Consider the following 21801-nt stretch of genomic DNA (forward strand, 5'->3'; position numbering starts at 1 on the left):
TGTATAAGCTACACACACAAAATGCTGGAGGAACTCAGCAGTCCAGGCAGCATCTATGGAAAAGACAGTGGAGGAGGCTATGGATAGGCATATCAGAATGGAAAGTGGAATTAAAATGACACGCCAGGGAGACCACTTTGCTGAGCACCTACTGGAAGAAGCTGGATTTCCCAGTGGCCACCCATTTTAATTCTACTTCCCATTCCCATTCTGCTACGTCTATCCGTGACCCTCTTTGCTGTTGTGATGAAGCCACACTCTGGTTGGAGGAGCAAGACGTTGTATTCTGTGTGGGTAGCCTCCAACCTGATGGCATGAACATCGATTTCTCGAACTTCCGATAATGTCTTTTCCCCTCTCTTCCCCCCCCCCCCCCACCGCTGCCCTCTCCTTCACCATTCCTCATCCCCTTTCCCTCTCTCACCTTATCTCTCTGCCTGCCCATTGCCTCCCTCTGCTCTTCCCCCTTTTTCTGTCTTCCATGGTCTTCTGTCCTCTCCTATTATATTACTCCTTCTCCAGCCCTGTATTCACCAGCTCTTTACTTCACCCCTCTCACTTCTGGTTTCACCTATCACCTTGTGTTTCTTCCCCCCATCCCCCCACCTTTTAAATCTACCTCTCATCTTCTTTTCTCCAGTCCTTTTGAAGGATTTTGGCCCAAAACTTTGTACTTTTTCCATAGACGCTACTTGACTTGCTGAGTTCCTCCAGTACTTTGTATGTGTTGTTTGGATTTCCAGCATCTGCAAATTTTCTCTTGTTTGTGATTTTAATGTGCAAATTTGTTATTGTATTGTTACGTACCCCATAACTGGCTGTCAGACCAGCAGAGATAGAAGAATCCGTTGGAGTCTGGTGGTACCAAACTAAAGGTGTTTATTAATAAAAATAAGCAAAACCATATCAATAATGCAAATATACAAGGTAGCAGTAACAAACCTAAAATAATAATAGGAATAATAATAATAAGCAATAATAAACAAGCTCTATCGATGTCTAGGGGTAAATGAATTGTCATAGAATATAAAGTTCAGTTCATGAGTGCTGATGTAGTTATGGTTGTTGTATTGAGGGAGAGGGGGAGAGGGAGAATGAAAACAAACAGCTACAGCAGCCCAAACCTTCCTTTGCTGTCTTAATCTGTCGTGTTGTGGTGGTCATTCAGCTATGACCCCTCTGTCCTTCTGCTAGACCGTTCTTCTGTGGTGGGCTCGTCACTCTGGCATGAGTGGACATGCACACAAGTCCCCACCGCCCTGCTTTTACACTGATAGCCTTACTGACCAACCTCCTGGTTTGGTCTCCGTAGCCCCCACCTTTCTTGTGTGTTCCAACACTCAATCAGTGTCCACTGGCGTGTCTGGAGGGTGTCTCTCCAGACCTGTCTTTTTTTCCCTACTAACGGGGACTCAGCTATCCATCAATCCTGAATGACCGTGTCCATTAAATCAGGCCACTCCTTCAGTCCACTGAGGAATGTTATTGAGCAAGCTATTGTCCTTGCAGTGAAACAGTAAATAATTCAAAAAAGGAGTCACAGTACAGTTAATCAGCAATTTCCCCCTCTCTCTTATCTGTTGCAGATGTTCTTGCCTGTTTTTCGTCTCTCTTTCTCATGGTCAACATAGCAACAGTAATAGTTCGTGGTTCTCGGGGGGGGGGGGGATGGTTAACTCTTTACCCCATTGTCCATCAGGTCTGTTCATCACTCATAACAGTATGAACTGGTAATTTGGACGCACAGCATTATCTCCTCTTGCCCCGCAAATCCCTGGGTTATGTGGTTGGTTCCTGTCTTCTCCCGTGACCTGGCTCCTAGCAGCTGAACATGCCTGGTTAAGCAGAGGCATTCATCTCAGCAGGGACAGGCCTGGTACACTCAAGAAATAACTTCCTTAATCATTAACGTCTTTCCTGTCCAAGCTACTGTCAGCTGAAGTTATTGCTTCTTTTGGTGAATGATTGTCAATGTCTTGATATCAAAGCATATGGAATGTTGTTAAAATATGAAATTAATATTTTTATGGATCTTGTGCTTTCCTGGTAAATAGGATGAAAATACTCTTTGGCTTCCAGCCGGGTATAGGTATTAATTTTAACTGATGTTTCGATGACAAATTCTGCTATCTTCATCAGGGATAATGCCTGGGCATGTCTAGACTGGTGGTATTTGTAAGACCGTCAACCGCCCCTCTTGATTGGTTAGTCGTCATCCAGCCAGGTTTTCCCCCGTCCTACCTTGTTTACAATCAAATTCCGGTTCTTAGAGCAAGACCTTCATCTTTGTTAAAATTCTTTTCCTCTCGTTTTATTTCAATGGCTTTCTTCAGCAGGCGGTCCCAAAAGTGTGGCACAGTAGTTTTGTGCCAATGAAATCAATCCTGTGGCCATTTTGAATGCAATGTTCTGCTACTGCCGATTTCTACGGTTGACCCAAATGGATGCACCTCCTGTGCTTCTTGATGTGTTGTACCACTCCAACGTAGAGCAGTTCTTTCTACTTTGATAACAATGCAAAGACTGGTTCGGACCTGGAGAGTCTCCACGAGGAAATAAAATGATAATGCGTGATGTTTGTATGGAATGGCTAGAAGGTGAAGAAAATCAATCGGACCCTTTAAAGGGCTGACAGAATAACCAGGAAACCTAACAAGGAGAAACCCATCACTCTTCCCTGTATTCCCTTTATTTCCATTGTTTCTGGAAGGATTGCCAGGATCCTGAAGAATTACCGGATTAATACCATCTACAAACCCTTAAGGAAGCTCAGATCACAGCTATGTGAGTGAAAGGTGACCCGGGACGGCTGGCCCTGTGAATGTGGAGCAGTGCATATCGGCCAGACGGGACACATGGTGAAAGCCTGTATGGAGGAGTGCAGGAAGTTTTTGTAACCATTTGGATTACCTGGAAAAATTGGCGGTAGCAGAACATTGCATTAAAAATAGCCATGGGGTTGACTTCGGCACAAAACTACTGTGCCGCGCCAATGGCTTTTGGAACCACCTATTGAAATAAAACTAGAGGAAATGAAGATGCATGCATCAGGATGCTCTTCATTGATTACAGCTTGGCATTCAATACCATCATCCCCTCAAAATTAATCAATAAGCTTCAAGACCTAGGCCTCAATACTTTTCCTCACGCAGATCCCAGTCAGTTCAGATTGGCAACAACGTCTCTTCCACGGTCTCCTTCAGCACGGGTTCACCACAAGGCTGTGTGCTTGGTCCCCTGCACTACTTGCTTTACACTAAAGCTAAGCACAACTCCAATGCCATATTAAGTTTGCTGACAATACCACTGTTGTTGGCCGAATCAAAAGTGGTGATGATTCAGGAAATAGGAAGGAGATTGATATTCTGGCTGAGTGGTGCCACAGCAACACCTCTCACTCAATGTCAGCATGACCAAGGAGCTGATTACTGACTTCAGGAGAAGGAAACGAGAGGTCCTTGGGCCAGTCCTCATCAGTGAGTCAGCGGTGCAGAGGATCGGTGTTATCATTTTAGAGGATCAGCACGTAAATGCCATGAAAAAGAGAGCACGGCAGCACTTCTGCTTTCTTGGAGGATTGTGAAAATTTGAAATGTTATCTAAATCTTCTGTGGAATTCTTTGCCACAGGCAGTTGCGGAGGCTAAGTCTTTATATTTATATGAATATAATATATTTAAGGCAGAGGTTGACTGATTTTTTTGATTTGTCAGTACATAAAGGGATACAGGGAGAAGGCAAGAGATTGGGGCTGAGAGTAAAATTGGATCGGCCATGATAGAATGGCAGAGCAGACTTGGTAGACCAATTCTGCTCCTATATCTTATGGTCTAAAAATTCAAACAAATATCTACAGCCTGATGTGAAAATACCAATGCCTTTGAGTAGTGGAAACAGCCCAGTCCATCATGAGTAAAGTCCTCCCCAGCATTCAGCATATTTACAAGGAGACATACTGCTGGAAACCTGCATCCAACATCAAGGACCCCCACCCTCTGGACCATGCTCTCTTCTTGCTGCTGCCATCAGGAAGAAGGGACAGGAGCCTCAGGACTCACACCACCAAGTTCAAGAACAGTTATTACCTGTCAGCCGTCAGGCTCTTGAACCGGAAGGGGATAACCTCAGTCAATCTTCGCTTACCCCATCCCTGAAGTATTCCCACAACCCATGGACTTGCTTTCAATGATTCATTCATCTCATGTTCTCTATTTATTTTTTATTATTTTATTATTTCTTTTTGTATTTGCGTAGTTTGTTGGCTTTTGCACATTTGATTTTCTGTGCTGTTGGGTGCGGTCTTTGATTCTATTGTGTTTCTGGTACTTGCTGTGATTGGCTGCAAGAAAATACCTCTCTTGGTCGTATATGGTGACATACAGCATGTGCTTCAGTAATACAGATGGAATGGTTTATTGAGTAAGAGGAGCAGGGCAGATATCAAGTAGGTGATGTGAAAATTATGTGGAAAAGATATAACTGAAGAGATGACTTTCAAACAAGTGGGGCGATTAAACAACTTGGAAAGAATTTTAAACTGTGTTTAAGTAATGGTTGAATAATTGTCACTTTTTAATGTCCATGTCGTGTTTATTTCCTCAGACTTTATATTTTCACATGCTATTTTACTAACATTTGAACTGCAAGCCTTTTATTTTAAGTAACCTAGATTGGGGTGGAGAACCAGTTTAGTTCCTCAGACTCTGGAACTTTGTGTCAGATGATTCCTTTTCATTATTCCTGATTTGATATTAATTAATGGATTCTCTGAAGTTGGTTGGAAATTATCTGATGTTTATGTCATGGTTTAAGCATAGTATAAAGCAGATTTATTAATTAAGATAAAATGAAACATATGGCTCTAGATTCTATGGCGTTGATTATATGTTGGAACCATTTCTTTGCACAAGTGTGTGAGAATAATGAGTTACTTAGAAAATGCATAAGATTCAAAGTACACTTATTATTGAAGTATGTATGCAGTATACAACCCCAAAACTCATCTTTCCTTCAGACGGTCACGAAACAAAGAACCATGGAACTAACCTGTTCAATGAAAAACATCAAACATCAAACCCCCCTCCCCTCCTTTTTTTGCATATAAGCAAATATGCATAAGCATATTTCATAGAACATAGAACGTAGAAGAGTACAGCACATTACAGGCCCTTTGGCCCACAATGTTGTGCCGACCCTCAAACCCTGCCTCCCATATAACCCCCCACCTTAAGTTCCTCCATATACCTGTCTAGTAGTCTCTTAAGCTTCACTAGTGTATCTGCCTCCACCACTGACTCAGGCAGTGCATTCCACGCACCAACCACTCTCTGAGTGAAAAACCTTCCTCTAATATCCCCCTTGAACTTCCCACCCCTTAACTTAAAGCCATGTCCTCTCGTACTGAGCAGTGGTGCCCTGGGGAAGAGGCACTGGCTGTCCACTCTGTCTAATCCTCTTAATATCTTGTACACCTCTGTCATGTCTCCTCTCATCCTCCTTCTCTCCAAAGAGTAAAGCCCTAGCTCCCTTAATCTCTGATCATAATCCATACTCTCTAAACCAGGCAGTATCCTGGTAAATCTCCTCTGTACCCTTTCCAATGCTTCCACATCCTTCCTATAGTGAGACGACCAGAACTGGACATCGTACTCGGTAAGTGTGGCCTAACTAGAGTTTTATACAGCTGCATAATTACATCGCGACTCTTAAACTCTATCCCTCAACTTATGAAAGCTAACACTCCATAAGCTTTCTTAACTACCCTATCTACCTGTGAGGCAACTTTCAGGAATCTGTGGACATGTACCCCCAGATCCCTCTGCTCCTCCACACTACCAAATATCCTGCCTATTTCCTTAGTGGTAATTCAAATAATTAATACTAAAGAGAATAATTTGGTATTTAGTAACTAAGCTCTTCATCTTTTATCTGATTCTATTTGATCTAATGTGCCTTAAGCCCAGTAGTTTATTTTGGAAAGAGTCTTTCTGTGCAGCATGGATATGACTTGAACTTGATCTTGTGGTTTACTTATCCGGGTTACCCTGTGAGGTGGAACGTAAGACTAAAATGATTGGATCATGGTAGTGAAGCTCAGGCAGATTTATTAACCAATAGAAATGGGGTTGGAGGGATGGAAACCATCTCTGAGTTAATAATTGGGGAGGGGGGACAGAAGATCTGTTATAATTCCAATTATTTTGTGAAATAAAGAAAACTTTGTTTTAAAACTGCTGCGCAAAAGTCTAGGGCGCATGTTTTTAGCTATGGTAGCTAAGACTTTTGCACAGTACTGTATTTGTCAGTGTAGAGCGGAGAGTAAGTTTGTAAATCTGGCGGGAGCAAAAGATGTTGGGAATGGTGAGAGTAGAGCACCGCAGGAGGGGTGTGGGACAGGTGGCGGGGTGGCGCGAGTGCAAACACACCGCACCCTGGGACTCCAACCAAAGTGCTTTGATCCCAAGCAACTAGTTTATTGTTCAGTACAGGATATCTCCTTGGTGCTTCCCGCTCCCTCCCCTCTCCTTTCCCCTTTTTCCTAACCATGATTCCCCTCTCCCTGCCCCCTTCCCACTCTTAGTCCACAATAGAGACCCATATCAGAATCGGGTTTATCACACTCACCTAAGTCCTGAAATTTGATTTTTTTTAAATATATGGTAGTGGTACAATTCAGTACATAAAATTACCACAGTACTGTGCAAAAGTCTTGGGCACACTAGCTATATATGTGTTCCTAAGATTTTTGCACAGTACTATATGTGGCAGAGTTGCATCATGGAAACCAATGGCATATAAATAGGTTCTTGGGCCATGGTGTGCTTGCTGGCCGAAGGAGTACTGTCCACGTCTCTGTAAATGTTGACACTTGAAATGCTTATCCAGCTTTCAAGATTGTATACCTCCACCAGCCTTTCAGATATTGTACCAGATTCTGACCACCCTCTTCTGTTTTTTAATCTCTCCCTGCTCTCTTCTGCTCATTTCACAAGTTACGAGTTTAATCCTGAAATGAAATTTGCTTAATTTATTTAAAACTGGTGCTGAAAACAGGCAAATTGATTTTGCTTAGTTCTCACAGACATAGGGAAAATGTTTGTGGTTCTGTTGTAAAGGGGTGAACATTTGCTGAAGCTATGTGGGAGCTTTGAATTGAAGTTACAATTTCATTGTGCTGAATGGGAAAGAAATGCTTAAATGCATCAAGTCCTGATGTCGAGTCTTGGCCTGAACGTCGATAGTTTATAGATGCTGCCCGATCCGCTGAGATCCTCCAGCATTTTGTGTGTGTTGCTACAGATTTGCAGCATCTGCAGAATCTCTTGAGTTTAAGAAGTTTTCTGTATGTTCATTTTAGTTGAGTCCCCATGCTCTGCTAGTATTAGAAGATTATAAAGAAAGTTGCAGGATCTTTTAATAGATTTAGCACAACTTTATAATATATTTTAAAGACTGAAACTTGGTGATTTCTTTGTTGTCGGATTTGTACTTTACAGAAACCCTAACGAGGAGAACAAGTTTAGTTTCATGTGGAATTGTTTTGAACTTGTCATGACATTTTTCATATCTGTCTTGGAACTTGCACAAGTATAACTGTCAGATTATAGCAACTTGCAGAAGTTTGGATTTCCATAAAAGGATGAAGCTTAAAGCATGTTTAAAAAAAAATCTGGGCTGAATCCATTCCTATTATTCTGTAGTGGGAAGTATTGTCTGTCACTTAGCCAAAACTAAAATCAGCAATTACAAAAATTCCCAAGAGTGATTTTTTGTTAAAATAGTTCAGTTGTAACTGATCCAGATTGTTGAGCCAATTTAAAATCTTGTGTAATGTAAGTGACTTGGGTGCAGCTTGCATGGCATAGAAATAACAGCAAATCTTTCACCTTGTTAAAGAGTCTTGGGGTACTGTGTGTATTCCATCTACTGTGTTGAAGGAGGGTGAAGCAAGTTTGAACACTGAATAGATACGAATCAGCATTCATAATTGGATTTTCTTTAGGTTAAGGGTCTCTTAAAGCTAACACACAATGAGCTCTGAATTGTTCTGTCTTGTTAACCCGTTTATTTCCTATTGTTCCATGGTTAGAACTCATTAGAAATGTACATTTCTTTTAAGCCTACTGTTCACCCTATAGCTGTAGTGCTTTGTTACACTGCTGGATCCTCAGTACTTTCCAATACTCCTGAATAATATGTTGCAGTACGGGCTGAATCTTGGTGTTTGGAATAACCAGCATTCAGCCATTCAGACAGAAGCCAGTTGTGATTTAATATTTCAGTTGTATTTGAGTAATCATGTTTTTGTGTGTGTGTGTGTGTGTGTGTGTGTGTGTGTGTGTGTGTGTGTGTGTGTGTCTGTGTGTGTGTGTCTGTGTGTGTGTGTGTGTGTGTGTCTGTGTGTGTGTGTGTGTGTGTATGTATATATATATATATATAATATAAACAATTACACGATGGAAGCAGGCCATCTCGGCCCTTCTAGTCCGTGCCGAATGCTTACTCTCACCTAGTCCCACCTACCTGCACTCAGCCCATAACCCTCCATTCCTTTCCTGTCCATATACCTATCCAATTTTTTTTTTAATGTCAAAATCGAACCTACCTCTACCACTTCTACTGGAAGCTCGTTCCACACAGCTACCGCTGTCTGAGTAAAGAAGTTCCTCCTCGTGTTACCCCTAAACTTTTGCCCCTTAACTCTCAACTCATGTCCTCTTGTTTGAATCTCCCCTGCTCTCAATGGAAAAAGCCTATCTATGTCAACTCTATCTATCCCCCTCATAATTTTAAATACCTCTATCAGGTCCCCCCTCAACCTTTTACTCTTCAAAGAATAAAGACCTAACTTGTTCAACCTTTCCCTGTAACTTAGGTGCTGAAACCCAGGTAACATTCTAGAAAATCTTCTCTGTACTCTCTCTATTTTGTTGACATCTTTCCTATAATTCAGTGACCAGAACTGTACACAGTACTCCAAATTTGGCCTTACCAATGCCTTGTACAATTTTAACATTACATCCCAACTCCTATTCTCAATGCTCTGATTTATAAACGCCAGCATACCAAAAGCTTTGTTCACCACCCTATCCACATGAGATTCCACCTTCAGGGAACTATGCACCATTATTCCTAGATTACTCTGTTCTACTGCATTCCTCAATGCCCTACCATTTACCATGTATGTCCTATTTTGATTAGTCCTACCAAAATGTAGCACCTCACAATTAGCAGCATTAAACTTCATCTGCCATCTTTCAGCCTACTCCTCTAACTGGCCTAAATCTCTCTGCAAGCTTTGAAAACCTACTTCATTATCCACAATGTCACCTATCTTAGTATCATCTGCATACTTACTAATCCAATTTACCACCCCATTATCATATATATAAGCATTCTTGTTCATTTAAATAATCAGTTATGGGTTATGTATAAATACAGTATGTGAAATGCATACATAATCACGCTACCATGTGATACGTGTGTGCATTACTTAAAGTAAACACAAAGTTAGACTTGCTTTCTTGGACTCACATTGTCTTCCTTTTAATTAGTTTAATGTTTTGAAGTTGCAAAACATCACACAAGTCCTGGATGTGAGCTCATCTGCTAAAGGTCTTGGACCTGCTAAGTAGCAGATGGGATAGCATCTATCACCATATTTTGCAGCTGGACGCCAAATGGAATAAAGTGATTTAGCAACTTGAACCTGACCCAGCTCTGTGGAAGCCACTCCATTTGGGGTCTCACAACCCTCAAATACTGCCCTTTTTGTATGTTTTCCATCACTCTGAATGCTGGAATTAGCTCTGAATTTCTCTCCAGCCTGAGAAATGACCTTTCACTGGAACTCTGTTGCCTGGAATTTGGCCACATTTCTCTTTATACTGCCACAACCTCTTTATTCTACTGTCTTGATGACACCCCTATGTAATAATGACGAGCATACAGTACGTGATATAATATGTCTTAGACATTTGGAAATACATGCACACCACATCCATCACTTTTTCTCTCACTTTTCATTATCTTATGAAGGAATCTATTATCAATATTATGCTGACTTGTTCTTGGAGCAGGATCAGAAATTTCACTGATTTCAATGGGTGTTCAAGGCCTGCTGATATTAATTAACTAACTTAAAATAGTTTGAGATGATTTTATTTAATTTTTTAAAATTATTTTAAAAATTCAACAGATTTTTAAATTGCAGGTAGGGAAGCTTTATAAACCTGTGGCAGCTTTGATTTCTGGCAGAGCAATGGCCAGTTTTGGCTTTAACGCAAATAGTGGATATTTTCGGAGCTGGGTCACTGTTCTGTATTGAAATCTTGGACCAAGCTTTGTTCTTTTCTGATCCACATACAGAAAGCTGAGTTATCTGGCATGCACTAGATTTGACCAAAGCCTGGTGATCGATTGTGCTAGTCAATCAAGTATGGGCAGAGGGGTTCCCTCACTCAAGTGGGCCGAGGGCCTCTGTCAGTGCTGGTTGTGAAATGCTCGTGCAGTAATTGGTGTGTACCTGTTTTTAGTGAAGTACGTAGTTGAACCGTATGATGGAATATGCAGGAACCATGGCAAGTGATTCCAGCTGGCTTGCAAGGTCTTGCACTGTTGATTTCTGTTCTATACGTTTCTCAGCATTAAGTCATTCTGTTCAGGTCATTGTTTGCAGTTTCTAGTTGTTAAACTTTGCCGTTAAGTGCTTCACAAGCTGTTGAGGAGCATGTGTATGCCCATCAGGCATAAACTATATAAACATTAAATTGTTTCTGACCCCATTATAAAAATATTTGATGGCCAGGAATAATTGACTACCTGAAATTATCTGTCAACTGTTGCCTTGTGGGTGCCTCCTGAAGTTTACGGTTGGCTTTTCTCCAAGCTGTTTTCTAGAGGAAGCCAAACAAGGTCGGTGTGATTTTATTTTGGCCCTCATTGGTGAGCCTGTATTCATCCCTGACTGGACTCTGTTTACCCATTTTGTGTTGAATGTGGAACAGTAGTTCCATTCAATATGTAGTTCTCCAGTTGTGTTATTCTATTTCCTTCATTTATATTATGTTGTCTTCTAGGGCTGGATCCCTCAACTCTTTGTGCCTTGTTATTCTGAATATTCTAAGTGTTACTGTTGATTTCTCCTATTGGATCTACTTAGTGAGGTGAACGAGGATTGCACCATCATGTCATTGTTTCTTCTAGCATTTTTATCTAAGGCTGATTCAATGCTGTGGCAGTTCTCACTTTCAAATTGATTAACATGGAAGCATTTATTTTCAATGTTAGTGGATCTTACTGAGTGTTATACATTTCTCTTTGGAAGAAGTGATAGAGGTTGTGGAAAAGTGGGAAAGTAAATGCACTTGATTTTTGGGACTGAAATCAAGCAGAATTTACAAGGGTAGTTCTGACAGCGATGGTATCACCATTGTTTTTCATTCAAGGGTGGGATCTTGTCACCACATGCGAAGGTATGAAGCAGTACTTTGCAAACACTAGACTAATGTTGCTGGATGTCCAGAGTTTGATTGTTTGGGGCCAGGGAGAGCGTTGGGATTTGGAAATAAATGGAATATTAGCCTTATTCATATTTAAAGGAAGATACTGTATAAGAGAGGAGCTTGGAACAGTACCAAGATTCAAGATTCAAAGCACATTTATTATCAAATAAGTTATAAATTATACTCCATCAAGTTTGTCTGCTTGCAGGCAGCCACAAATCAAGAAACTTGAATATCCAATGTAGAATAAAGACCAAAAACCACTGTGCAGCGAAAAAGAGGGTTTAAAAAAAAACGTATTTTGCAAACAGTAGAAGCAAACCAACAGCATCCTAAACCAGACTGTCCCAGATCCATTCATGGAACCGCCAGAGTAGGCCCAAGCCAAGCCTTGGTCCCCAATTTTCACACCAGCGGGGCATAAACACATGGCAGCCGGCTCAGTTCACAGCCTTGGTGCCGTGGAGAAAGGAATGAACATTCGTGGGAGAGCAAGTGAAATCAGCCCGGCCCTTGCCTCTGTACCCGACATTTGGACTCCCAGTCTTATCTGGACCAGTGTTTAAATTGCCCAAGCACAGAGTAGTTCCGCATTCTAGGACTGCGATCCCGGCACCCTGATACGCCTAGACCGCCCTGCCCAAAACCATTCTCAGTCTCAGCTTGGAGTGATCCAGCCTTGCACCCAGGTTAGGTGGACGGGCATCAAAACTCTTCCACATCGACTCCTCTCCAAATTGCTTGCTCCATCTCCAGTAGCAATACAAACTCCATCTGTGAACCCCACAGCCCGGACATGTTGCGCCTTGCAATCTCTCCGCACAGCTCATCCCCCAAACCAGACTCGCCTCCGCATTGTCTGCGGTGATAGTTCCCCACAACTTGCTTCATAAAAGATGTTACCAGTAAGCTGTTGCACATCTTCAGTCGCGCCATCTTTAACTGAGTGAAACAGTTGTAAGAAAAGTAATGAGCTCTTAGAAGCTGGGCTAGCAAGAGAAACTGGGAATCTGGCAGAAAAGGAAAATGAGCAGAGTGGGTGGTAAGAAGCCTCTTTTGATTTTTATTCCTTGAAATTAGGGATGGGTGCTGTCCAAGTAACAAACGAGAAGTTTACAAGAACAAATCCAAGAATGCGAGTGGGCGCAGGCTCTTGAGTTGAGTAGCCATTTAAAATGAAGAGTAGGGTTGCAGTGATCCAGAAATATAAAGAAAAGCACTTGGAGACTAAAATTTGGAAAGGCAGCCAGAGAAAGCTCAGCAAATTGGTGGGAAGCCTGCAACTACAGGATAATGGATAAACGTTTACAGAGACTATTCCCATTGTAAACATTCACTTAAAATTTTGTTTGCACACAGTTTATTGCAATATCTTTTAGTGCAGTGAATACTGGCTGCAAAAATTAAGATTACAGTGGTGTCGTTTCAGGGTGTTTGACCTTCTTGATTTGGATCTGGTTATGTTCAAACTTAAAAAGTGTTTTTTTAAAGTTTATAATCCATTTCATAACCAGAGCTTTGTGGGCGGGGATCAGTCCATGAAAAATGGAAAAGGTGGCCTTTTTTCCCCCAAACAAACCGATTGGCTGTGGAATGTGGCTTCCCTTCAAATCAAACAGTTGAGTTCATCCAGGCTCCTTATGTGAAGATAATCCTTAGAAACAGCAGTAAAGAGCAGCCAAGAGTAGAGTGACTGCAGGCCTGTTGTCAAATCTCTAAACATGGAGGGCTCAGAGTAAATGTCATTACTTTTCTTTCCCAAGGGAGAACAAAAGAACAGGAAAATGAATGTTTTGGGCCTGGTGGTAAAATCTGATGAGAGTTGGATTAAAAATTTGGCTGGTGTGTCTCAAAGGAACAGATGTTCCTGGTCATAACGTGATTGGAGGATCATTGTAGCAGCAAGAGGTGATGGGAAGAAAGAATCTGCCAAGGGGTCAATTTTAATTCCCAGAAATATCACTGGGAAGTTTCTAAATTGAGTATATAGCAAAGATGAGCTTAATTAATAATATCAAAAAGTAATGCCAACATAATAGCAAGGGAAGTAGTTTGTGTGTATTTTAAAAAGAGTGGAATTGCAGAAGACAAATTAGCAGTTACAAGAGCTTGTTCACTCTTAGTTTCTTTAAAATAAAACAACAACCTTTCAATTATATGGGAAAAATTTAAATCCACAGAGCAACCCAGACATTTTGGTTTTTTTTAAAACCATACTGAAATTTGAATGTAAAATGGAAGTTATACATTGAAACCAAGGGCAAATGAGAAACATGTCATGCACTTCAGATTAAAGATCTTCATTGAGAGAGTTCATGTATGTATTAGTGAAATGTAGCAAATTTGTTGTTGGGTTCAGCTGTCAAGTTGTGTGTTTAAAATGTAGAATGCTAAGAACTGTGCATACTTTTTATTACAAGGTAAACACTGTTAAAATCAGGTCAACCATTTCCATTGTGTTTTTAACTAAATGCATTCAGAAAACATTTATAATTTGCATCCAGTATTACTATTGAACGTCCTAAATATTTAATTTAAAAAATCTGACTGACAACCTCTTTGTTTGCTTTCCAGTTCCAATCAAAAACAGATTAACTCGACGACCGTCTGGTAGGAATGTTATTTACTTATTCTTGAGAATCTGGGAATTATTGGGAAGGCCAGAATTTATTGCTTAACTCTGCTTGCCTCCTTCAGAAGGTGCTGATGATCTGTTTTGTTAAATTGAAAGCTGCTTGTCCCAGTGTAGAGGATGGGGAGTTCCAGAATAATGGAGGGGAGGGTGGGGTGGGTGGAGACTGATATATTTCTAAGCTCAGATGGTGATATTGACAGTGTTCCCATGTACCTGAAATCATTGTCATTGATAATGGAATTTGCTGAATTACTCTACATGTATTCATGGTCCATCTTAGCCTGGCTGATGTTTGGGTTTAATAGTGATGATGGGAACTTGTTGTTCTATAAATTTGCTAGGTATGCCCATAGAAAAAGAATCTCGGGGTTGTATGAGGTGACATGTGTGTACTCTGATAATTTTACTTTGAACTTTGGTACTGATAGTGAATGGCAAGGGTAGGAGTTTGACTTTCCCTTGTTGGAGATGATCGTTGCCTTTCCTGGTGTAAGTATTGCTTGCCACTTAGCACAGGTCCAGATCTCACTGCCTACAAGTATGAGTTGTTATGAGTGGCATAATGCAAGCATCAGCAAGTGTGTTCCCACTTATGCCAGGCAACTCGTGAAGTTGATAACGATGTTTGGGTTGAGGAAATCCTCAAGGAAGTGTTCAGCAGTGATGACCTGGAGCTGAGATGATTGATCTCAGAAAAACCATGATCATCTTTGTGTGAGGTGTGACTTCTACTACAGGAGTGATTTCCAAACCCCCCCCCCAGGACACCCACAGTGTTATCAGGGCTTCTGGATGCCACTTTGTTGAGTTTGTAACTTGACACCAAAGGCAGTCACTCTCTCCTCGCCTCTCAAATTCTACTCATTTGGTTCATGTTTAGACCCAGGCAGTGAGCATCTGAGGCTGAGTGGTCATGCCTGTTCCCAAAATGGACAACAGCAAGCAGGTTATTGGTGACCAAATGTTGGATAGCATTATCATTGCGACGATCCATAACTTTCGAGAGTCAGTAGGATCATTGCATTTTCTGCATCCCCTGTTCTCAATTGTTCTTGATTTCAGATGCAAGTTGTATGTAATAACACAGTGGTTAGAGCGACGCTATTACAGCTTCAGAGTCAGAATTCAGAGTTTAGTTCCAGCCTCCTCTATAAGGAGTCTCTCTACGTTCTCTTTGGGGTTTCCTCCCGCACCACAATCCAGGGAAATACTGGGTAGGTTAAATGGGCATTGTAAATTGTCCTATGATCAGGTTCAAAGTAAATTTATTATATTCAGAGAACATACAATATATGTCACCATGTATAACCCCGAGATTCTTTTTCCTGCGGGCATAATTAGCATGACTGTGTAACTGTGACATGAACAATGAAAGATCATGTAGAGCAAAGAAGACTACAAACTGTGCAAATACAAATATAAATAAATAGCAATAAATAACGACAGCATGAAATAATAAGATAAAGTGAGATCATTGGTTGCGGGAACCAATAGCTGACTGTAGTTATCCTCTTTAGTTCATTAGCCTGATGGCTAAATCAGGGTTGCTGGGAAGACACTGCTTGAAAGCCCAGATGGGCCTACTCCACGCTGTATCTCTAAATAAATAAATAAATAAATAAAACAAATTAAATCAATTCATCAATATCAGTTCAAGTTGCACAATGACATCTGGGAAATTTAAATTCAATAACTAATCTGGAATCAAACCATTCTTATGAAAATACACCAGTATCATCAAAGATGACTAAAACAATCAGATCTGTACTTTTAAAACAAAAATCCTGTTGGTTGACCTATTTTTCTCATCTCCCAATCCACATGATCGTCGTGGCAGTTTAAGGCAGCCGTTCACCACAGTTTCCTCGAGGGGAAATCGTGTTTAGGGAGTAATGGTTTTCTTTGTCAGCAGTGTGTATATCCTCAAAGTTAATAAACTAAAGCCAATGTATTGCCAGTATGATTTGTTTGAAAGATGTTTATTCTTTGCTTCACAGACAGAGCAATGTCCAGACAATCATTTAATATTTCAATAGTAAATTAAATTCATCTCAGTAAAATGTATAGAAGTTGGTTCCCAAGTGATTTATGAAAGAAGTTGCCATCTGAGGTCCTGAAACGAGAGTATAGGGAGTTAGGAAGGCAGTTAAGAAGAAGGACCGCAAAGGTAGTAATCTCGGGATTACTGCCTGTACCACGCGACAGTGAGAGTAGGAATGGAATTAGGTGGAGGATGAATGCGTGGTTGAGGGATTGGAGCAGGGGGCAGGGATTCAAGTTTCTGGATCATTGGGACCTCTTCTGGGGCAGGCGTGACCTGTTCAAGAAGGACGGGTTACACTTGAATCCTGGGGGGACCAATATCCTAGCGGGGAGGTTTGCTAAGGCTACTGGGGAGAGTTTAAACTAGAATTGTTGGGGGGGTGGGAATGGAACTGAAGAGACTGGGGAAGAGGCAGTTGGCTCACAAATAGAGAAAGCTTGGAGACTGTGTGTGAGGGAGGACAGGCAGGTGATAGAGAAGGGACGTGCTCAGATGGACGGTTTGAAATTTGTCTATTTTAACACAAGGAGTATTGTGAACAAAGCGGATGAGTTTAGAGCATGGATCAGTACTTCGAGATAAGATGTGGTGGCCATTACAGAGACTTGAATGGCTCAGGGACAGGAATGGTTACTTCAAGTGCTGGGTTTTAGATGTTTCAGAAAGGACAGGGAGGGAGGCAAAAGAGGTGGGGGCGTGGCACTGTTGATCAGAAGTAGCGTCATGGCTGCAGAAAAGGTGGATGCCATGGAGGGATTGTCTACTGAGTGTCTTTAGGTGGTTAGGAACAGGAAGGGGTCAATAACTTTACTGGGTGTTTTTTATAGGCCGCCTAATAGTAACAGGGATATCGAGGAGCAGATAGGGAAACAGATCCTGGAAAGATGTAATAATAACAGAGTTGTCGTGATGGGAGATTTTAATTTCCCAAATATCGATTGGCAATTCCCTAGAGCAAGGGGTTTAGATGGCGTGGAGTTTGTTAGGTGTATTCAGGAAGGTTTCTTGGCACAATATGTCGATATACCTACAAGAGGAGAGACTGTACTTGATTTGGTATTGGAAAATGAACCTGGTCAGGTGTTAGATCTCTCAGTGGGGGAGCATTTTGGAGATAGTGATCATAATTCTGTCTCCTTTACGATAGTATTGGAGAGAGATAGGAAACACAAGTTAGAAAAGCATATAATTGGAGTAAGGGGAATTATGAGGCTATCAGGCAGGAAATTGGAATCTTAAATTGGAACAGATGTTCTCAGGGAAAAGTACGGAACAAATGCGGCAAATATTCAGGGGATATTTGTGTGGAGTTCTGTATAGGTACATTCCAATGAGATAGGGATATTATGGTAGGGTACAGGAACCGTGGTGTACAAAGGCTGTAATAAATCTAGTCAAGAAGAAAAGAAAAGCTTACAAAAGTTAAGAGAGCTAGGTAATGTTAGAGATCTAGAAGGTTATAAGGCTAACAGGAAGGAGCTTAAAAGTTAATTAGGAGAGCCAGAAGGGCCGTGAGAAAGCCTTGGTGGGCAGGATTAACGAAAACCCCAAGGCATTCTACAAGTATGTGAAGAGCAAGAGGATAAGACATGAAAAAATAGGACCTATCAAGTGTGACAGTGGGAAAGTGTGTATGGAACCAGAGGAAATAGCAGAGGTACTTAATGAATACTTCACTTCAGTATTCACTGTGGAAAAGGATTTTGGTGATTGTAGTGATGACTTGCAGCAGACTGAAAAGCTTGAGCATTAAGAAAGAGGATGTGCTGGAGCCTTTGGAAAGCATCAAGTTGGATAAGTCACCAAGACCGGATGAGATGTACCCCAGGCTACTGTGGCAGGTGAGGGAGGGGATTGCTGAGCCTCTGGCGATGATCTTTGCATCATCAATGGGGATGGGAGAGGTTCTGGATGATTGGAGGGTTGAGGATGTTGTTTCTTTATTCAAGAAAGGGAGTAGAGATAGCCCAGGAAATTTTAGACCAGATGCATTGCTTATTGAGAAAGTAAGGAGACATAGGATCCAAGGGGACATTGCTTTGTGGATCCAGAACTGGCTTTCCTACAGAAGGCAAAGAGTGGTTGTAGATGGATCATATTCTGCATAGAGGTTGGTGACCAGTGGTGTGCCTCAGGGATCTGTTCTGGGACAGCAGCTGTCAAAGCAGCTGCGCAGGTTGACTCTGTGGTTAAGAAGGGATACGGTGTATTGGCCTTCATTAATTGTGGAATTGAATTTAGGAGCCAAGAGGTAATATTGCAGCTATATAGGACCCTGGTCAGACCCCACCTGGAGTACTGTGCTCAGTTCTGGTCGCCTCACTACAGGAAGGATGTGGAAGCCATAGAAAGGGTACAGAAGAGATTTACAAGGATGTTGCCTGGATTGAGGAGCTTGCCTTATGAAAACAGGTTGAGTGAGCTCAGCCTTTTCTCCTTGGAGCGACGGAGGGTGAGAGGTGACCTGGTAGAGGTTTATAAGATAATGAGAGATATTGATTGTGTGGATAGTCAGAGGCTTTTTCCCAGGGCTGAAATGGTTGCCACAAGAGGACACAGGTTTAAGGTGCTGGGGAGTAAGTACAGAGGAGATGTCAAAGGTAAGTTTATTACTCAGAGAGTGGTGAGTGTGTGGAATGTGCCGCTGGCAACGGTGGTGGAGGCGGATATGATAGGGTCTTTTAAGAGGCTTTTAGATAGGTACATCGAGCTTAGTAAAATAGAGGGCTATGGGTAAGCCTAGTAATTTCTAAGGTAGGGACATGTTCGCCACAACTTTGTGGGTCGAAGGACCTGTATTGTGCTGTAGGTTTTCTGTGTTTGATGGCTCTGGGCCTCTACCCACTGGAATTCAGAACTATGAGGGGTGACTTCATTGAAACCTCTTGAATGTTGATAGGCCTCAGTAGACTGACTGTGGAGAGGATGGTTCCTATGGTGGGGGAGTCTAGGACCAGAGGACACAGCCTCAGAATAGAGAGGAGTCCTTTTAGAATGGTGATGAGGAGGAATTTCTTTAGCCAAGAGTGGTGAATCTGTGGAATTTATTGTCACAGGCGGCTGTGGTGGGCATGTCATTGAGTATATTTAAGGCAGAGGTTGATAAAATTCCTGATAAGTCAGGGTATGAAGGGATACAGGGAGAAGACAGGAGATTGGGGGGCGGGGGGCTGAGAGGGAAACAGATCAGCCATGATGAAATGGTGGAGCAAAGTTGAGGGGCCAAATGGCCTAATTCTCCTCCTGTATCTTGTGGTGGTGTTATGGTCTTTGACTGTTTTTCTTTGTATGAGTACTTGCCTGTCAGTCATAGTATTTTTGACCAGTGCTTGATTTGTAAAATGCCTTGTCTTCATTACACATGTAACCAGGATAAAATAAGGACACATAAAATCTTGTTACAGAATGCAATGAATCCTATGTATATTATGCATAGATACTTTTATGACTTACTATAATCTTGTGATTTATACTTGTGATGTTGTCATGAATAATTAAATATGTAAACCTGACCATTCCCAAGAAACTTTGTGTGTGATGAGACAAGATACAATTTAATTTAATTAAGTTTCAGCTGGAAGTGTAAGATGTGAGATTCATAAATATTGACTTTTATAGCCATCATCATCACGACGTGCTCTCCCATGATGTAGACTATCATGGTCTTTGACCATGATTGTTCTTGGCACATTTTTCCGCAGAAGTGGTTTGCCATTGCCGCCTTCTGGGCAGTGTCTTTACAAGATGGGTGACCCCAGCCATTATCAATACTGTTTGGAGAATGTCTTCCTGGCGTCAGTGGTGGCATAACCAGGACTTGTGATATGCACCAGCTGCTCATGCCACCATCCACAAACTGCTCCCTTGACTTCACGTGATCCTAAGCAGGTGCTACACCTTGCACAGGGGTGATCTGCAGGCTAGTGGTGGGAAAGAGCGCTTTTGACCTCCTTTGGTAGAGACTTATCTCCACCCTGCTACTCATTTGTAACCATGTAATAGCCAGGTCAGTCTTGAGATAGCAAGTGAGCTTAAGATAATTTTTGCTAAAATTTAGAAGCACTGTAATCTTCTAATTTGGATGGAAGTTCATAGAATATCTTATTTCATTATATTTATCTTACGCAATCAACCAGCAGAGATGTTAAAGCAATTTCAAGTTCCTGGATGTCAGATCTCTGAGAATCTAATCTAGACCCAACATATCATGGCAGCTACAAAGAAGGTCCTAAGACGTAGGAGCAGAACTAGGCCATTCAGCCCATTGAGTTTTTACTGCCATTCCATCATGCTGATCCTGGTTTCCTCTTAACCCCATACACCTGCCTTCTCGCCATATACTTTGATGCCCTTATCTATCAGGAAACTATCAACTTCCACTTTAAATATACCCTCAGACTTGGCCTCCACTTCAATTTGTAGCAGAGTATTCCACAGATTCACTACTATCTGGCCAAAAAAAAAAATCCCTCCTTAACTCTGTTCTAAAAGGTTGCCCCTCAATTTTGAGGCTGTGCCCTCTGGTTCTGGATACTCCCACTTCAGGAAGCATCCTCTCCACATCCACCTTATTTAGTCCCTTCAACATTCGGTAGGTTTCAATGAGATCCCCCTGCATTCTTCTAAACTCCAGTGAGTACAGGCCCAAAGCTGCCAAATGCTCCTCGTATGTTAACCCCTTCATTCCCAGAATCATCCTCGTGAACCTCCTCTGGACTCTCTCCAATGACAGCATATCCTTTCTGAGATATGGGGACCGAAACTGTTGACAGTACTCTAAGTGCAGCCTGGCTAGTGTCTTGTAAAGCCTCAGCGTTTTCTCCTTTTTTTAATATTTCATTCCCCTTGAAATAAATGCCGACATTGCATTTGCCGCCTTTACCACAGACTCGACCTGTAAATTAACCTCTTGGGAGTTTTGCCCGAGGACTCCTAAGTCCCTCTGCAACTCTGATGTTTGAATTTTCTCCCTATTTAGATAATAGTTTGCACTATTGTTCCTTTTACCAAAATGCATTATCATACATTTCCCAACACTGTATTCCTCCTGCCACTTTTTATTCCCATTCTTCCAATTTGACTATGTCCTGTTGCAATCACGTTGCTTCCTCAGCAGTACCTACTCCTCCATGTGTCTTCATATAATCCACAAACTTTGCCACAAAAGCCATCAATTCCATTATCTAACTCACTGACAAATAATGTGAAAAGTAGTGAGGAACCCCACTAGTCACTTGCAGCCAACCAGAAAAGGCCCCCTTTATTCCCAATCACTTCCTCCTGCCTGTCAGACATCCCTCTGGGGGGTGGGGATCTCAGTGAAACATTTTAAATGTTGAAGGCCTAGACAGAGTAGAAATGGAAAGGATGTTTCCCATGGTGAGAGAGTGTACGACGAATGGGGACAGCCTTAGGATAGAGGGGCGCCCTTTCAAAACAGAGTTGCAGAGAAATTCCTTTAGCCAAAGGGTGGTGAATTTTTGGAGTTTGTTGCCACATGCAGCTGTGGAGGCCAGATTGCTGATCAGCTGGCTCCCATCTTCACTCAGCTCTTTAACAGATCTCTGGAGCTGAGTGAGGTTCCGACTTGCTTCAAGCGCTCTACCATCATCCCGGTCC

The 21801-nt window shown here is 41.8% G+C and overlaps 1 protein-coding gene across 1 annotated transcript in view; it reads left to right on the forward strand.

The window, feature by feature from the left end:
* The window catches only part of LOC140738673 (cAMP-dependent protein kinase type II-beta regulatory subunit-like), a 104618-nt gene that overhangs the window by 24369 nt on the left and 58448 nt on the right, over nucleotides 1-21801 (forward strand). Inside the window, exon 2 of the mRNA XM_073066324.1 lies at nucleotides 14078-14113. Coding sequence (XP_072922425.1) covers nucleotides 14078-14113 — 36 coding nt within the window. The remainder of the gene's footprint in view (nucleotides 1-14077; nucleotides 14114-21801) is intronic.

Source organism: Hemitrygon akajei, chromosome 14 (assembly GCF_048418815.1).
Source record: "Hemitrygon akajei chromosome 14, sHemAka1.3, whole genome shotgun sequence".
NCBI lineage: Eukaryota > Metazoa > Chordata > Chondrichthyes > Myliobatiformes > Dasyatidae > Hemitrygon > Hemitrygon akajei.